The sequence below is a fragment of the Sminthopsis crassicaudata genome, chromosome 2 (assembly GCF_048593235.1).
Source record: "Sminthopsis crassicaudata isolate SCR6 chromosome 2, ASM4859323v1, whole genome shotgun sequence".
Taxonomy (NCBI): Eukaryota; Metazoa; Chordata; class Mammalia; order Dasyuromorphia; family Dasyuridae; genus Sminthopsis; species Sminthopsis crassicaudata.
In genome coordinates, this window is record NC_133618.1 from 464882901 (window position 1) to 464900197 (window position 17297).

The 17297-nt window shown below is 34.4% G+C and overlaps 2 protein-coding genes across 9 annotated transcripts in view; both read right to left on the minus strand.

Moving 5' to 3' along the window:
- RC3H2 (ring finger and CCCH-type domains 2) overlaps positions 1-10857 on the minus strand; it is a 60300-nt gene extending 49443 nt beyond the window's left edge. For 3 of the 4 annotated variants that reach the window (XM_074292997.1, XM_074292999.1, XM_074292998.1), the window contains exons 1-3: positions 10618-10857; positions 1208-1504; positions 457-574 (exon numbers count right to left, since the gene is read on the minus strand). In XM_074292997.1, the coding sequence (XP_074149098.1) occupies positions 457-574; positions 1208-1438 (349 nt within the window). In that variant the 5' untranslated portion in view covers positions 1439-1504; positions 10618-10857. The remainder of the gene's footprint in view (positions 1-456; positions 575-1207; positions 1505-10617) is intronic. The other variant, XM_074292995.1, reaches the window with a different exon arrangement.
- Positions 10858-11992: 1135 nt separating this feature from the next.
- The window catches only part of ZBTB6 (zinc finger and BTB domain containing 6), a 30956-nt gene continuing 25651 nt past the window's right edge, over positions 11993-17297 (minus strand). For all 5 annotated transcript variants that reach the window (XM_074293019.1, XM_074293015.1, XM_074293016.1 and 2 more), the window contains exon 2: positions 11993-16806. In XM_074293019.1, coding sequence (XP_074149120.1) covers positions 15519-16799 — 1281 coding nt within the window. In that variant the 5' untranslated portion in view covers positions 16800-16806 and the 3' untranslated portion in view covers positions 11993-15518. The remainder of the gene's footprint in view (positions 16807-17297) is intronic.

Genomic DNA, 17297 nt, shown 5'->3' on the forward strand with positions numbered 1-17297 from the left:
CAGAGATTAAATGACCTGAAGTTTATATAAATAGCAAGTAAAGGCTGAAGACTGGACTACAGTATCCTTACCTAACTGAAGAAATCTAAGCTCAACAGAATTCTAATTAAATATAATTAGTGCAACTGAATATGAATATTTCTCCTATTATTTGGTTTGTGGTTGTGCTTATTTTGATGAATCTGAATTCTCATCAATATGAAAAATTCCTGCAATGAAGCAGACCTTCTATGCCTGTCCAAGCTGTTTCCTGTTTAAATCTTCCCATAAATTCCATAAAATAAAGAATAAATAAAATAATACTCTAGATTCTCATTAAAAAAGAGAAATGGATCTTCTGTCAAATTGATTTCAAGATTTTCATCATTTTACATCATCATCAAAACTAGATTTCCAACATTAATAATTTCCCATCAAATCCTTCCCACCAAGAGACATAGTTTTTAAGAAACTTACCCTTCCCTCCACTTAGTGGTTTTAAGTAGAGTGCCAAATCCTCAACACATTTCTTTGCAACCTCATAGTGCTTATTCTCCCCTAGATTACTTAATTTTACTGTTTGATGATCTGGTACCTAAAAAGGGAAACTTCTCATAAATACAGCTTCAATACATTGAATGCTCTCTCTTTCTTCCTTCCTCTTTCCCTCCCTCTCTCCTCTCTTTCTCTCTGTACATGTATATACATATGTAAATATATATATGTATATGTATACACATAAAATGATAATCTTATTCTGCATAAAATATAATTCTAACAGTAAAGTCAAATCACAGTATCAATAGATGCAAATTAACTAAGATCATCTACTCTCAACTCATTTATTTTATAAATAAGGAAATTTAGAACCAGAAGGGAATGGCTTTTTCAAAAAAACTGATTAATTGCTAATACTTTCTATGAATTTCAAATTTTGCAAAATGTTTTCCTTTAAACCAAAATTTATGGAACATTTACCAATTAATATTTTTAAATGCTTTATTATTTACCAAGTTCCTTCCTCACAATAACCCTACAGAGTTTGGAGTACATACAAGTATCCCCATAGGAGAAGATAGAGAAACAGGTTCTATGAGACTCTCACAAAGACAAAAAAATAGTGTAAGGGGGAATTCATATACAAATCTATCTTAATTCAAAGGCTTTAACTCTGATGCTACTTCTTATATAATGCTAAAACAATAATTAGTAAAACTTTACATCTTACCTGGGCTCCAACTAATTGGAGAAGTGCAAAGTTTACAGGAAGCACATCAATATCTGTGTTGATGGCAGTCTGATCAAAAGGGCATGCTTTTCGGTGAAGTTTATTTAAGCAGGTCTTGCAAACGGTGTGTGAACAACCTAAACTGATGGGCTTGTGCACATTCTCATCAAATTCATTATAACAGATTGGACAGGACAGGAATTCTGTCCACTGAGCAGCTTGCACAGGCATTGTGGAAACTGGATGCTTGTTTAGCAGTCTAGCAGACCATTATTTCACTGTGTAGTGTTATGTTAGCTAAATAGGAACAAACAAAAAAAAATTTTTCATTATTTTCACAGAACTGTAAATATTCAAACTAATTCTAATTTAATATAAAACTTAAAATATGAAATACATTTTGATATTTAATAATTTAATTAAGACAAGAGGTTTCATGCTTAGTTGACACTCAGTACTGAACTAAACTAAAACTGAACTACAATAAATCTTTAATAATCCTGTCTGAAAATAAAATTAAATTAACAATCATTATAATTCAAGACATGAAATCTCAGGACAATAAACTTAAACTGACAATAACAAAAGTTTAAGTAGATTTTGCTTCCTTCATTTTTGTAGTGATACATAGTAATTTAAAATCTAGATTTTGTGTACAAGTGAAAGGGATTTTTTTTTCCAAATAAATATCCATAACGGCAGAGAGAATTTAGTAATCTCTAGACAAATACACAATACATCAAACAAATAACTGTATACATTACTTAAGAAACTTAAATATTTGGGATGTTGCTTCAATGACTCAATGACAACTGCAAAAGAACAAAAACAATAACAAGCTATAGTAAACATATATTTATTTTTAAAGAATCACAAATAATTTTTTAAGCATTTTAGTTCGACTTTGCCCAATTATGATCAGAGAACACACTGATCCAAAAAAATCCCGCAATTTAAAATTAGTGTTTTATAAATAATAAAAGCTTGAAACTATTAAACTAGCTTTAATTCATTTCATATTGTTGGCACTTACGTAAAACAATTTACCTAATTTGGAGATTTAATTTTACCTATTGGTGAGAGAATTCTTCCTTATAGTTATGAAGCAGTTTTTCCATGAAGCCAAGTTTATGCCTTACATTATTTGTATACCTGTGATCACATCAATTCTAAAATTTTAAATTGAGGAATTAAAAGATAACCTTTTAATCACATTTAAAAATAGAATTCAATTCAACTAGCACAAACTGAATATGTACTATTGAGGGGACAGGAATATGGGGAAGAAAGAGGAAGCTCTAAAACTTAGAAAAGGCACTTGTCGGGGTTGCCAGGTGATGCAGTGAATAGAGCACCAGCCCTTAAGTCAGGAGAACCTGAGTTCAAATATGCCCTCAGACACTTAACAGCTGTGTGACCCTGAGCAAGTCACTTAACCCCAATTGCATGGATGGATGGATGGATGGATGGATGGATGGATGGATGGAAGGAAGGAAGGAAGGAAGGAAGGAAGGAAGGAAGGAAGGAAGGAAGGAAGGAAGGAAGGAAGGAAGGAAGGAAGGAAGGAAGGAAGGAAGGAAGGAAGGAAGGAAGGAAGGAAGGAAGGAAGGAAAGAAGGAAGGAAGGAAGGAAGGAAGGAAGGAAGGAAGGAAGGAAAGAAGGAAGGGAGGGAGGGAGGGAGGGAGGGAGGGAGGGAGGGAGGGAGGCAGGGAGGGAGGGAGGCAGGGAGGGAGGGAGGCAGGGAGGGAGGGAGGGAGGGAGGGAGGGAGGGAGGCAGGGAGGGAGGGAGGGAGGGAGGGAGGGAGGGAGGGAGGGAGGGAGGGAGAAAAAGGAAAGAATATCCTGCCCCCAACAGAGCTTACACTCTACTTGACAAATATCTACCTCAGACAAATTGCATACAAAGAAGAGAAATGTGTACATACCTACCTACTCACAGATTTGCAGATTTGGAAGGGAACTTAGTCAACAGGACAGAGAAGGAAACTGAATTCCAAGGTATTTGAGGCTACTTGGTCAAGATTATGTTGGTCACAAGGCCAATCTTAGAATTCGGGTCTGTTAATTACCATTACATTATGTCACATAATATAGGAAGAAAGAGACAACTAATTGAATTTAGAGAGATCAGAAAGTTGTACTTCCAGAATGTATAGCCAATATTGGCACATAATAAGCATTGTACAAATGCTCATAGATTGACTTACTGATTGAAAACAAACAAATAAAAAAAGGAAGTGATTGTGTAATGCCCCTCCAAGGATAACAAATCACAGGATCACCAAGATGAAAGATTTAGAGCTTAACTAAACAAAGACCATCTAATTTGTTCTAACAATAACAAATCTGATCTAAAGCCCTCATCTCAGAGAAAAGGAAAATGAGGCCTAGAAAAGGTAGGACATCCAAAATCATAATAGAAATTAATAAAGTTTTATTTTTTATGTTGATATAAAACAATCAACAGATCCTAGCATTACGGTTGCTGTTGAATGTCTGTTGAATTTTGAAATCAACTGCCTTGAAATTTTAACATGAACAAAGTCAAGAAGATATTTGGGGGGGCAGCTAAATGGTGCATTGTATAGAGCACTGGTCCTAAATTCAGACACTTAACACTTATTAGCTATGTGACCCTAGGCAAATTACTTAACTCCAATTGTCACACTAAAAAAAAAAATAAAAAAAAAAAAATTCTTTGTAGAAATAAAATATCTAAACAATTAAAAAAAAATATTACTAATTGTAATTTCAAAATCTAGAAGAAAGCTTGCCACATACTTTTTTTTGTTTGTTTCCAAAAAATGGTTGCAAATCTTTATCATCTCTTTGGGAAGAGCAACTAGTATGGTTACCTCAGGCAAATCACTGGATTTCTCTGGATCTGTTTCTTCATCTGTAAAAGGTATTTAAACTGTATCAATGGTACCCAATCTATAAGCCTAAGATGCTAAGAGTTACAGGGTCAGTGAAAAGAATATCCAAATTAATAAACACACTAAAATTTATCTTTTTGATCTTTATTCAGCTCCAATCAAATAGGCAAAATGATTTGGCATAACTTAATTAAACTTCTCTAAACGTAAATGGCTGATCCATGAAATCTGTTATTCCTTTTCTGAGAGTGGGTCTCCCTATCTCAGCCAACTTGAAGTACAACCGTAAAAGAGAAAAAGAAAGAGGTCTTCATAGATCTCTGAGAGACCCTAACTCAAATAAGAGACTACTCATAAATGGATATCAATACAGATTATCATAGGATCTTTGAACTGCTCAGATTCTAACCTTTAATCAAACTGATTAGATACCACCACCTCTTTCCCAAGGAAACTTAATTTAGTACAAACATTTGATCAACCTAGCCCAATGCAACTCAAAACTACCAAGTTCAAATCTGCAAGCCTCAACCTGCCCAGTGTGCCAGGGATTACAGGCAAGCTTCACCCAGTCTACCTAATGCTACTTTTAATGTTTGTAGATACTGCTATGATTAACAAATATAAATCAATTTAAAAGATTACAGGAGTGACAGTAGCTTTTCTGTATTTTCCCAATTACCAGATGCTAAGAATATCAACAACTACTATCATGTAAGGGCTGGAGAAGTGTACATTCATGAAATTTAAAATTAGAAAGGCAGCCTAAAAATTGCAAATTTTATCTCTGAGGTTGCTCCTATTCTAGATCCTATGATTTCATGACAATAGAAGCCTCAAGTAATAATATAGCACAGAGTTTGGAATTCAAAATAATCTCTATCCAAAACCATGGCATTATCATTAGCATCAGTCTGTCCAACTTGAAACATTTAGATATAAAGTTTAAATAATACATATTTCATAAATACTTCCTAACCCAAATCCAGGACAATTAAAAAGTACTTATATAAATTTGATAAAAGGTTTTCTGAATACTAAAAATCTTGGCATTAAGGGCAATTACACAGCTGATACTATACTTCATAAAACTTTTTACGGCTAATATTTTAATGAGCATCACAGCAACTAAAGATTTAAAAAATCACAATTTGAGATTGAAAATAAGTTTTACAACACTACCTCATAATAAAAACCAAAAATTTCAAAGGGAAAATTATTTTCCTATTTGTTGTGCTTTGTCTACATTCTTTAAAATATTCCAAATATTTCTTGTAAAATTGAATTCCTAGATATAAAAAATTTTCAGGTAGTTTTACAAATATATTCTAAAATAAATTTTTAGATCTTTCTAGACAAATTTATACCTTCCAGATTCATAATGCCTAACCCAAAGCTACAAAGCTGAAAAAAAAGTTTAAAAGTAAGTTTGCCTCCAATATTACAAATAAATCTGACTAGCTTCTATGCCCGATTTTTACAAAATATATGAAATCATCAGTATCTACAGCTTGAAAAATATTCCAATACTATCAGGAGAAAAAAGATCATTAGTTTTATAGTCAGGTTTTCCCCTTAAATCTGTTAACATCAAGCTAAATTACTAAAATATTTCACCCACTGCTTTTTTACAGCTACCTGTTCAGGAATACTAATCCAGCTGCCAACTGCTCGATGCCTTATTAAGTTATTAGAAATCCATCCAAAATAGTCTTTTAAGTCTTTTATTTTACCAAGACAATCATTAATTGCTTCAAATTTAAATTTCTTGGAAAACATTTCAATCTGAAATCAGCTCATTAATAAAAATTTAAAACCTTTAGCATTCCTTAAATAGCTTTGGAAGAATTGATAACTGCATAAAAAAATTAAGTTGATGGCAATTATTTGCACAAGTGCTCTTAAAACACATTAAAAAGTCTTAAAATGCAATATGCAGGCAATTTAATTTCCAAATGAATTTAAATAAATGTCTTTACAAAATAAAAGAGTAAATTTCCTTCCAGATAAGCTGAATCAAGTAAAGGCAGAGGTATAAAGGCTGCTCAGATTCACAATGATTACTTAGATCATCAATTTTTATGAGTAGTAACACAATCAACACTTCACTCTTCCACATAACTTAAAAGACAGATGAAAATAATGTGACAACTCTTCAATCCAAATATTGTAAGATACTCTTGTCAAGGAATCTATCTTTAGTTGGTATTGCAACATAGACTTTTGATCTATTTTTTAAAAATCCTGAATGTAAATGGGCAAAAAGTATTTTAAAAATTAATCTTGAAATATCTTAGAAAAAGGAACTTAAATTAAGCAAAAGAGAGCTGTGAAAATATAAACTCCTTTAACTGCAACACTATACACTGACTCTGGGTTTGTAAAATTCTAATTTAAATGCTATGAGAACATGGTTTGCAGGGAAATAAGGACAAAATGAAAACTCTCCAAGTACAACAAAAATCAGGAAAAAACTACATTTCATTCATTCAAAGCACTAAGCACAATATTTAAAATTAACATTTCTAGTAAATTTTTAGTTACTCAAATTACATGAAATTAAATAGGGAATTTCAAAAAAATCTAAATTTGATATATTGCTTTTCTAGTTGCCCAGAACAGTTATGCACATATGTAAGCATTTAAATGTTTTTCTGAATAAATGTGAACTTGAGGAATTTTTCTGATCTAAAAGCTTTTCAAGTTATAAGCTGCTCTGTGTGTCATTCACTGACATGTAAAACTGCAGAAAAATTACTAATTTTTCACAAATATGACAGAAGAATAAAAAAATTGTTTTAAAAGAACCAATGTATAACATTTCACTTTTTGCTATTGGTAAACCACAATCTGTTAATAAGAATAGCTCATTATTTGATTTCATACTAAAAATGTAGAAAACAGGTTAGGAGCCTAACACTACAAAAATTTCTAACCCACTATTTTAGATTAATAGAAACAGTAGTATACAATACAAAAACTATTTTGAAGTTCATCTATTACATGTAAATCAGTTTTACAATTAAACAAATCTTTGTCTCACACGTGGGCATTAGAATTTTAAATCATATAGAAAATGCTATGCATATCATCTAACATTTATACTCTTACCAGTATGACCTTGTGCAAGTCATTTAACCTATTTAAATTTCAATTTCTTTAACACGGAAACATCCTAGGACTCCACCTGGGATGGAACCAATTGAATAATCTATTAAATTTCATGTAGTTCTGAAAGCTATGAGCCTACATACATATACCTAAAAAAGGAAGCAGGTAAGTCATTCTGAAAGAAATTTCAGATGGACAGTGCAAGTAACTTCAAGGACATCAAGAAAATATCAAAAGAGCCAATGCAAGAAAACCAGAACATTAGAGGATTTTTAGAAATGAAACCCTTCCCCTCCAAAAAAAAAACAACAACAACAACAATGGAAAAGCATGGATAGCTTACAATGGAATTTACATACAGAAAGGTATTATTTATAGTGAATAGTAGTAGTTTTAAATTTTCAAAGGAATTTCTTAATAATATTCCTGTGAGAGACACATGAAATCTAGAAGAGGTTGGGAAGGATGATTCAAATACATGATTTCAACAGTTTAAGGAACTCTTCGCAAGAATCATTTCAGATGCATAAATTTTCTACAACTTACAGTGTTTGTCTGGACCACTGAGAAGTTAGGGTCTTGTTGACTTCTAGATATGATTTCTGTTCATTATGATAAATTTTATCTTTCAGTGTTAAGTACTATTGCCACTATTGCTTAGCCACAAATTGCACAAAAGATTTTAAGGGAGAAAAGGCTCAAATATATCATTTTGATGAATTTCTCCATAGTTCAATTGTCTAAACTCTACTACAAATTATTTTGCAGTTTAAATCAATTACTTAATGGATCTAAGATTAAACTTTTAAAGATAGTTTCTTTTTTTTCCCCCTGAGACTGGGGTTAAGTGACTTGCCCAGGGTCACACAGCTAGTAAGTATTAAGTGTCTGAGATCAAATTTGAACTCGGCCTTCCTTAATTTAAGGCTAGTGCTCTATCCACTGCGCCACCTAGCTGCCCCCTTAATGATAGTTTCTAAAACACAAATTCTTTTTTCTGTTTGTTATAACTACCACTTCCAATAAAATTCAAGATCCTTCAGAAGTTATAAAGAACTAAAAATGAAAACATATTGCTTTGAGTAGCACAGTTGTATTTATTACATCGTGTATCAAGTAATTTTTGCTAGTATATTTATCCTTCCTAGAAAAAGTCAATCTCTTTATTCCTCTTGTGGCATTAGAGATCAATCAAACGTGTTTTTATATGTCTGCTTTTAGAGAAATAATGTACTTCTTGCATAAGTGGCCATGCTCTGAAATCTACATTATTATGAGAGGATTCAAAACAACTTTACTTTTTGCAGAGGAGATGTCTCTTTACTCAAAGTAGTGTGGGTGTACAAAAGTCACTCTGAAGAAAGTCTTTCACATAATTATAGACATAATAAGGACAATTAATAAGATAACATTAACAGTGAAATGGATATAGCACAAGTTTGTTTGTTTGTTTGTTTGTTTTTCCTTCAGCATGCTTTATTTTGCCTGTTTGCTTAGTTTGTCACATCTAGGGGGGGAAACTGCTTCTGGCTAATACAATAAAAAGACTACTTGAAATATACAACCTCTGAAATGCTAAACTATAATACAGATTTCTAAGGTTCTTAAAATTAAAAAACATTCTACCCAAAAGAAAAAAATCCATCAAAATGTTTGTCTTTAAAGTTGTAAACAGAGCAAAATAACAAGTTGGCAATTTTAAGGAAATTGTCCCAATGGTACAGTCATATATGATCCACTATTAAAGGGTTCTAATGCATGTGATCTTGAAAAGGGTTGTCTTTAAAATTGTAGAAAACATCCACGTTTTTCCTAAATATAACAGAAATTGAATTTTGTGACCTTTTTTTCTTCAAGTAATTTCCCCAAATAGCAACACAGAATTTGATATATGGATGTTAAAAGGAATAAAAGCTACAAAAACTATAATATGGTGTGGGAAGAGAAGAGATTAAATGTAATGATATAATAGCTTCCAAATGTGATCCAGGAAAAAACTCAACATTTTTAATAAATGCCCATAAGAGGGATAGGAGGATTCAAGTTAGGCATACTCCATATAACAAGTACTACATTTAGATCTATTTTTATTAGTCTTTTTCCTATTTGTCACATTTCTTTATTATTGAAACTAGAGGTGAAGACTGACACATAATCTTTTCCATCCCTTATTGTTAAGGACAAAGAGCAGATACTATTCCCTCTAATGCATTCTCTAGCATGATGCCCAGTTCAGTTTTAAATACCTGTAAAAACAATGATGCTTTACACCATTTCTCTAAGATGGTGGAGAAGTCGCCTCAAGAGGCTTTCCCACAAGGAGGGGGTGAAAATTCAGAACACACAAACACACCAATAAATAAATTCCCTGGTTCTCATTCATTCAATTATCCTAGTCACATCCCCAGGGCCATCCTGTAGCCAATCCTCTCTTCTCTTACTGCTGAGACCCCTTTACGTGGCACCAAGGGGCATTGTTTGACTTGGGTCAAAATATAGTGGCTGTTATTCAAAAAAAGAGGTGTTTGTGAATGTAAAGGAGGAAATCTTCTACTTATGTAGCATTCGCATTCCACCCCCTACCTGGGCCTCAGAAGAAATGACACACTAGCAGAATTGATGATGCCTAACTCCATTCAAACTAAAACATCAGAATTCTCTGTTAATTTTAGAATCATACCTAGTCGTCTTGAGTGTTTTGTTTTGTTTTTTTAATAAGGAAAAAAAAAAGAAGGAAAAAGACAAAAGAATGGGGAAAGGAAAAAGATAGGGTGAAGAAAGAGGGAGAAAGGGGAATAAATGTTGAATGATTGGGAGAAAATATAAATGGAGAGGGTAAAAGATAGAAGAAAGTGAGAAAAGGAAAGAGGGAAAGTAACAGACATGGAAAGGGGAACAAGAGGAAGGGGATGGAAACTGGGAGACTGGGAAGGAGAGAGGGAAGGGGGAAAAAGGAGAGGTAGGGAAGGGAAAAGAGAAGGGAAAACGAGAGGGGGAAGAAGCAAAAAAGACGGAGGAGAATAAAAGGAGAGAAGAAAAGAGAGTGGGGAGGGATAAGGGAAAGAGAGAGATGCAAATATATTAGAGAAGAAAGAAAAGAATAACCGTAAAAGAGAAAAAGAAAGAGGTCCTTCATAGAGCTCTGAGAGACCCTAACCCGGGTAGCCCCTTTCTGCGGGCCACAGCTCTGGCCTGGGCGGGGCGAGAGGAGGGGAGGGAAGAGTGGCTGATGCCTGGCCCCTTGGGCTGCAGTCAACCAGCAGAGTAGAAAGAGGTGGCTGCGGGAACCCCAAAGGGGAAGGGAGTGGGAAACACCGTAGTCAACCAGGCGACCCCGACGCTGTCAGGCACAGACGTTCTCTCAGGGCGCCCCCTCAAGGCCTCCCCACGGCCCAGGCCCCGGTTCCCGCCCGTCCGCCCTACCTGAGGGCCCGGGCGGGGTCGCTACGGACCGCTCCGGGGAGCCCCGGGGCGACGGCGGTGACGGGGGTCGGCGACGAAGGCGCCTCCTTTCCCCGGGGCACAGCTCGGCTGCGGCTCCACGGCCTCAAACTCCATCGGGAGCAAGCGGGAAAGCCCCGTTGGCGTTGGCGGTGTAGGCGGCGGCGGCGGCGGCGGCCGCAGCGGCGCCTCCTCCTCCTCCTCCTCCTCCACCTCCTCGCGAGAGGCGGACGGGGAGGGAGTCGGACCCCGGGATCCTCTCGCGAGGAGACACGCCCCAACTCACGCGAGAGTTGGTTCCCAATACTTTGCTTCGCCCTCTGGGTTTTCAGGTTAATCCACCCCTATCACGTGATGAAGGAGCAAAGCTGGGTACTCTGGGAAACGAGGACTGAAAGAGAGACTTCTGGGAAATTCCCGTCCATCCCCTGTGTTTCTTAGTAGCCCGTATTCGATAGTTCAAGCTAAAGTTGTCAGAGGCATGCTGGCTCAAGGACAATGGTGATATTTGATTTCTCTACATCTACCTCTCCCAACCAAGTTGGCAGGATTTGACATATAAATATCATCTTATTTTGCAAACAATATTTACCCTAATCAGAACTATTAAGAGCAAGTGTCAAAACTGATATAAGACCAGGCTCTTAAACTAAGCCCTACATAGAAAAGTAACTTAATATTACCAGACTTTTACATGTTAAGTGACTATCCTTTAGACTTATTCTAAGTCTAAAATTGTATGGCCCCTGGAATTGGGAAGAAAATGTTTTTCAAATATTGAACTGAATTAAGATGTTCAATCTCCAAAAATATTATTTCTTATGACTCATTCTTTCTACCCACGTAATGTTTTAAATTTTAAAACATGAAACTCATAGAAAATACTTAGTAGATCCACAAATCTATTGCTATAGACGTAATTTTTTTTTCTTTTAAAATTCCCTGCTCCATTTGGACCACTAGCTAAAAACAAGCAGTTAAGTAGTTGTTGATAAAATGTTCTTCTGTTGCTGTATTTTTGAAATGAAGGAACTCCCATGTTACAGAATAAACCAAAGGTAATATAAAAATTGCTTAATGGCTATATGACTGACCAAAGCACTTCACCCATCTTTAACCTCTTTCCTCATTTGTAAAATAGAAATAATAGTTACTCTACCTACCTCATAGTGTTAATGTGAATTTACATTATTTGTTATAAAGTATGTAAGGAAAACATCTGTGTAAATCTCAAAGCCCTACCTTTTCTTGAAAAGTCATAAATTCCCCCAAGCCCATCAATGTCTTATCCAACCTCCATTTAAATATCCTAAGTATTAAAAAGTTAGGTACATTTGAGAAAATGATACAAGTCAGGTGAACAAAAGAGGCAAGTGATATTTAATTTAGAAGAAATCAGTTTTCTTCAAGATTTTTAAAACAGAAACATAATAAAGTTAAAACTTTAATTCATGGGCCTTTCAGTTTTCTCTTGGCCATGAAAAACAAGACAAAACAAAACAAAACAAAACTGCATTTCTCTACAATGAAAAATTTACATTCTATACTAAAAAAAAAAAAAAACTATAAAAGGAACTTAGCATAGCATCTACCACATAGCAAGTACTAGATAAATGTTTCTTTTTCTTCCCCTTTTTCTACACAAACACACCTGCTTTTCAAAAATTAGGTTTCATTTTCCAAAGCTTATTTATATCATGCAAGTAGACACTGCTGAGAATTCCTTCTTGTGGAAACATTGTTATTGAAAAAATAACTCTTTTGGTTAAATTCTTAAACTACAACATTTAAAACATTTTAGATAGATCTATGATTCCCTCTCAACTCTCCCATCCTTTAGCTCAAATGACCAGTAAAATTTAAATTCATAATTTAGAAGTAAAACCTTACAAACCAATTCACTCTCTTCATTTTGCAGATATGGGAAAGGGAGTGGTGGAAATAAAAATATGGCCCAGAAAGTCTAAATGACATTTTCAAAACTTACAATTCTATGTTTCTATAGTGATTTCTACAATGATCTTATGAAATGTAGTCACTTAGCAATTATATATTAATTGCTCTTCAGATGATGGATTGCAGGAGCTATCGAAAGGCTTTCCATTTTTAATGTAAGGCAGACACACTAAGAAATGTTAAAATGGGAAATTCATTTAACTTCTCAGTATCCCCAAGCAATTTTCTAAAACTATTAAAGAGACAATATTGCTTCTCCACAATCCTACAGGGATATTCCACAATGGAAATTTCTGCATACATGCTGAAATCACAGTTTTGGAAATTTTTTTTTAAATCTGTTAATTAAATCCTTACAAATAGCTGAACTATAAAATACTTGAAAATAATAGTTTTAAAAGAAATATCCCACAGAATGCCTACAATAACATTAGAATGGGATGATGGGAAGTATAACATTTGCCTTTTAGGTTTATTTGTATTTTTTCAGTTTTCCTACACAACATAATTGCCACATTGCAGGAGGCACAACCAATCAATCAACAAGCATTTATTAAATGTCTACTATGTACCAGGCACTGGGACTACATAGACAAAACAATCCCTGCCCTCAAGAAGCTTACATTCTATCAGGAGAAACATGTACACATATAATACAAAATTTATACATAGTAAATATAAAGTAAATGGAAAGTGGGTAGAAGACAGGGGAAGGTTACTAGGAGAATCAATAAAGGCCTCATGTAAGAGGTGGCACTTAAGATAAACATTAAAGGAAGAGAAGGATTCAGAGGCTGAAATGGGGAATGTATTCCAGAAATGAAGATGTTAAAACCATGAAGAAATGAGATGTTTTATCCAGATGGGAAATAGCAAGGTGAGTTTTGCAGAATTAAGTGTATACATGTGAATAATGTAGTAAGGATGGAAAAATTAATGGACTTTAAATGTCAAAGAACAAGAATTTGTATTTTTTCCTAGAGAAAATAGGGAGCCACTGGAGCTATAGGGACAGGGAAGTGTTTTGTTCAGAACTATGCTTTAGGAATACTGCTTTGGCAGCTGTATAGAGGATAATTGGGAGAGGGGAAGAGTTCTGATGAAGGGAGAATAATTAGGAGCCTAATGAAAAATGATTTAACACTCAATTACTTCTCATAGGTTGACACAATGTCTTATCCAATAAGGTTCTATTTTACCATAAATATAAAGAAGTAACAAGGAGCTTTAGCACTTAACAAAAACTTTACTTGTACTACACTCACTGCAAATGTTTTTACTTTTGACACAAAAGTATTCTCTTTGAGTATTCTCTTCATGGAGAATACATATATCTGGATAAAGAAAAAAGCATTCTTAAATTATTTTAATATCAATCTTTGAAAGCCACATGAATAAAAATTTAGCACTAAGAAAAATCACAACTACCCACGTACAATACTAAGGCTAAAAAAAAAAAAAATCTAGATTAAAGCATTGCCATGAGAAAAAAAAAAAAAGATACTGCCTAGACAAAGTAAAAAGAGTAATGATATCTAGAACAAATTCAATTTTTTTTATAAATTGTGAATTTCTAACAAGTGCTGTTTTTCATTGGTTACATAATCAGACTGATGATGAAAATATTTGATGTTTGTTTTAAATATAATCTAGAGACCACAGCCAATTTAGTATTCATTTCCAAAGTATGTGAACCAGTAATTCAAATAAGTAAAATTTATTCTCAAATGAAATTAAATTAAAATATATTTTTAAACATTATGAGTACAATTACTTTTTATTCCAGTTTAAGAAACTTTTTGTTCCAGTTTTATATGTGAAAACATATTAAAAATGTTTATATCCTTTTATCTCTATGTGTGTATACTTATATATACATGTTTCCATAGAAAACATGAATGCACATATAGAGGTGTGTGTGTGTCTGTGTCTATAAAACAAGTTTAATATAACCCTGTGTTTTCCTTTGGTGGCACAAGTAGGATGCAACATATTCACAATTATTTGTGCCCAAAAATTTGTATAGAAGATATTAATAAGGATCAGAAAAGAAGGTTGGCAAAAAATGTAGCAAGAGTGAGAAATAACAGATGTACAGAATGACCCAAGTGCTGCAATATTATTCAGGAAATAATTTAAAATGATATCTAATGTGTTAGGTTGAATCTATATGGAAGACTGACATAAAGATAAAGCCAGTAATACAGGATGAAAAAGTATGGACGAGTTGCCCTTTGGACAAGCAGAGAATACTCACACTCTGTACCCTCTCTGGAGGCAATAGGACTTTTTTTGTACATAAGGATTATTCTTTTATCATTTCAACCACATAACTGACCTACTGTATGGTTTAGAAAAGTGGTAGAATTTATAAAAGTAACCAATATATTTTTCCCAATTAGGGAAAGATTTATTACACTTGCTTTCACCTACAGGACAAATAGTTTTCAAATGTGATTCTAAAATGAACCAAGACTGGCAAAGTCCCAGATTTCTTTTCTTCTAATGGTCATCAAGATAAAAGTATACATAAAATATGGTTGCTGTTCCTGTATGAAGCACTAACAATGCAAATTCAGTAAAAAATCTGAAAAATACCCTTGAGTTCTTTCTTCCCCTTAGCCAAAAATCAATTAATAATATTAACCAAATACCTATGTTCACAACACTCTATAAAGCACCAAAGAGGCTGGCTATCAAATCACCTGATATTTTGGTAATGATATTTAAGGCAGCCTAGAACTTCATCAACCATTCCATAAACTCCAGCAATTTTTAACAAGAGATATTACAAAAACTTTAGTATGCTAATACATCAAAAAATAAGACAAATATAGTAAAGAGGGAATGCAGAATTACAAAAGCGTATTTTTGCAAAACTCAAAATAATAGATTATAACATCCAAATCTCCAAGTGTGTACTACTATTAATCATAGTCTATTTTGACTTTTGTGATGATATCAAGGTTTGCCCTTTCACCACTATTTCTCCCATGAACAGAAGTCAAGTGCTTTTTGAGGGCAGATTTGTGCTTAAAGTCCATGTCACAACAGTGGCATTTATATGGGCGATCTCCACTGTGAATGTTCAAGTGGTCCTGAAGTGTGCTCTTGGCAGTAAATGTCTTTAAACACACAGAACACTGGAATGGCCGTATGCCCATATGTCCTCGGATATGTCGATTAAGATTTTTCTTCTGTGTAAATGTTTTTCCACATTGCAAACACAAAAACAGTTTGTGCATTTTCAGATGGCGCAGATAGTTTTCAAGATGAAGAAATCCTCGTGGACACTTAGGGCACTGGTGCCGCCAGGAATAACCTTCTTCTAGACTTTGAAGGCCATTTGTTACACCAACACTACCTTCTGTGCTTTCACCAATGAACCCCTGAAAGTGACTTCCAGGAACTTCTGTCATCCTACTTTCCACTGTAGAATTAATCAGTGAATGCTGGGTTTCTGGAAAATATATATTTGTTTTTGAAGAAGTACAAGGTTGTGAAAACTGCTCGCTTTCTACAGTGGGCACATTGATAGAATCCATTCGGAAGAGGCAAATTTCATCATTTTTATACCCTATTTCAACTGCTGAAATCTCTGATGTTTTCATATCTTTTTTGTCCAATATCAAGCCCTGTATAGTAGGCTGCAAAACATTGTCTTTTTCTTGTTTAACTTGGATGTCCAAGTTTACAGGACTGTCTTCAGAAATCTCAATTATTTCACAGTCTCTCTCTAAATTTTCATCTTCATCCTTTAGTTCTGGATAAGAGGAATGACATGTCTCAGCACCCTGGCTATTGTTCTTCATAGAAGAATCTATTTCCAAATACTTGGACAAAGCTTCTGTGCACTTCTCCACAATATGTACCATTTGAAGGTAACTTGCAGCAGTCAAATATTTCAAAAGCTCTTTCCTTTTAACCTCCAGTGCACCAGTATAACAAGAGAGCAATAACTTTCTGCCAATCTCTGCACTCTGCAAGATGGTGATTCTGACCTGCTTTGACTGGTTGAGTAAAAACTGATCTCTCATGAAAGTAGAGCAAGCAGCAAAAATCACTTTGTGGCCCTGGAATTCCGTGTCATTGATATAGATGGATACATCACAAAATAAATTCTGCTGTCTCAAGAGGTTCATTTTCTGTAGGACAGCATCACCTTGCTGCTCAAATTGGAAGTGCAGGACATCAGACTCAGCAGCCATGGTCACACTTATTAAAAAAAACAAAATATAAATGTTATAGTGGGAGATGAAGCTCCAACTTAAAGATTGCTTTAAATCACTATAGTTTAAACAAAATCAATTAGAAGTCAGATCTAAATGTTGGTATCTATGGCATTATATTGCTATATGACCTTGGATGAGTCAATCATAAATTTGGAAATGTGAGGAGGAAGGAGCATTTAGAGGTCACTTTAACCAACTTCTAACTGAAGCTCAAAACACACCATTCATCAAAGGCAGATAACCTAAAGACTTGCCTAAAAAGTAGTCAGCCTTCTGCTGAACACTTACAGTGAATAGCTTATTTCCTGCCTCACAAGACAACCCATTCCACTGTTAGACAATTGTTAAGGTCTTCCTCATTTTAAGCCAAAATAAAGCCAAAACCCACCTCTCTAACAATTCCATTCACAAACCATTTTGTCCTTTGGGGTCTAGTGGAAATCTAAGCTCTTTCACAATAAGTGACAAGCATTT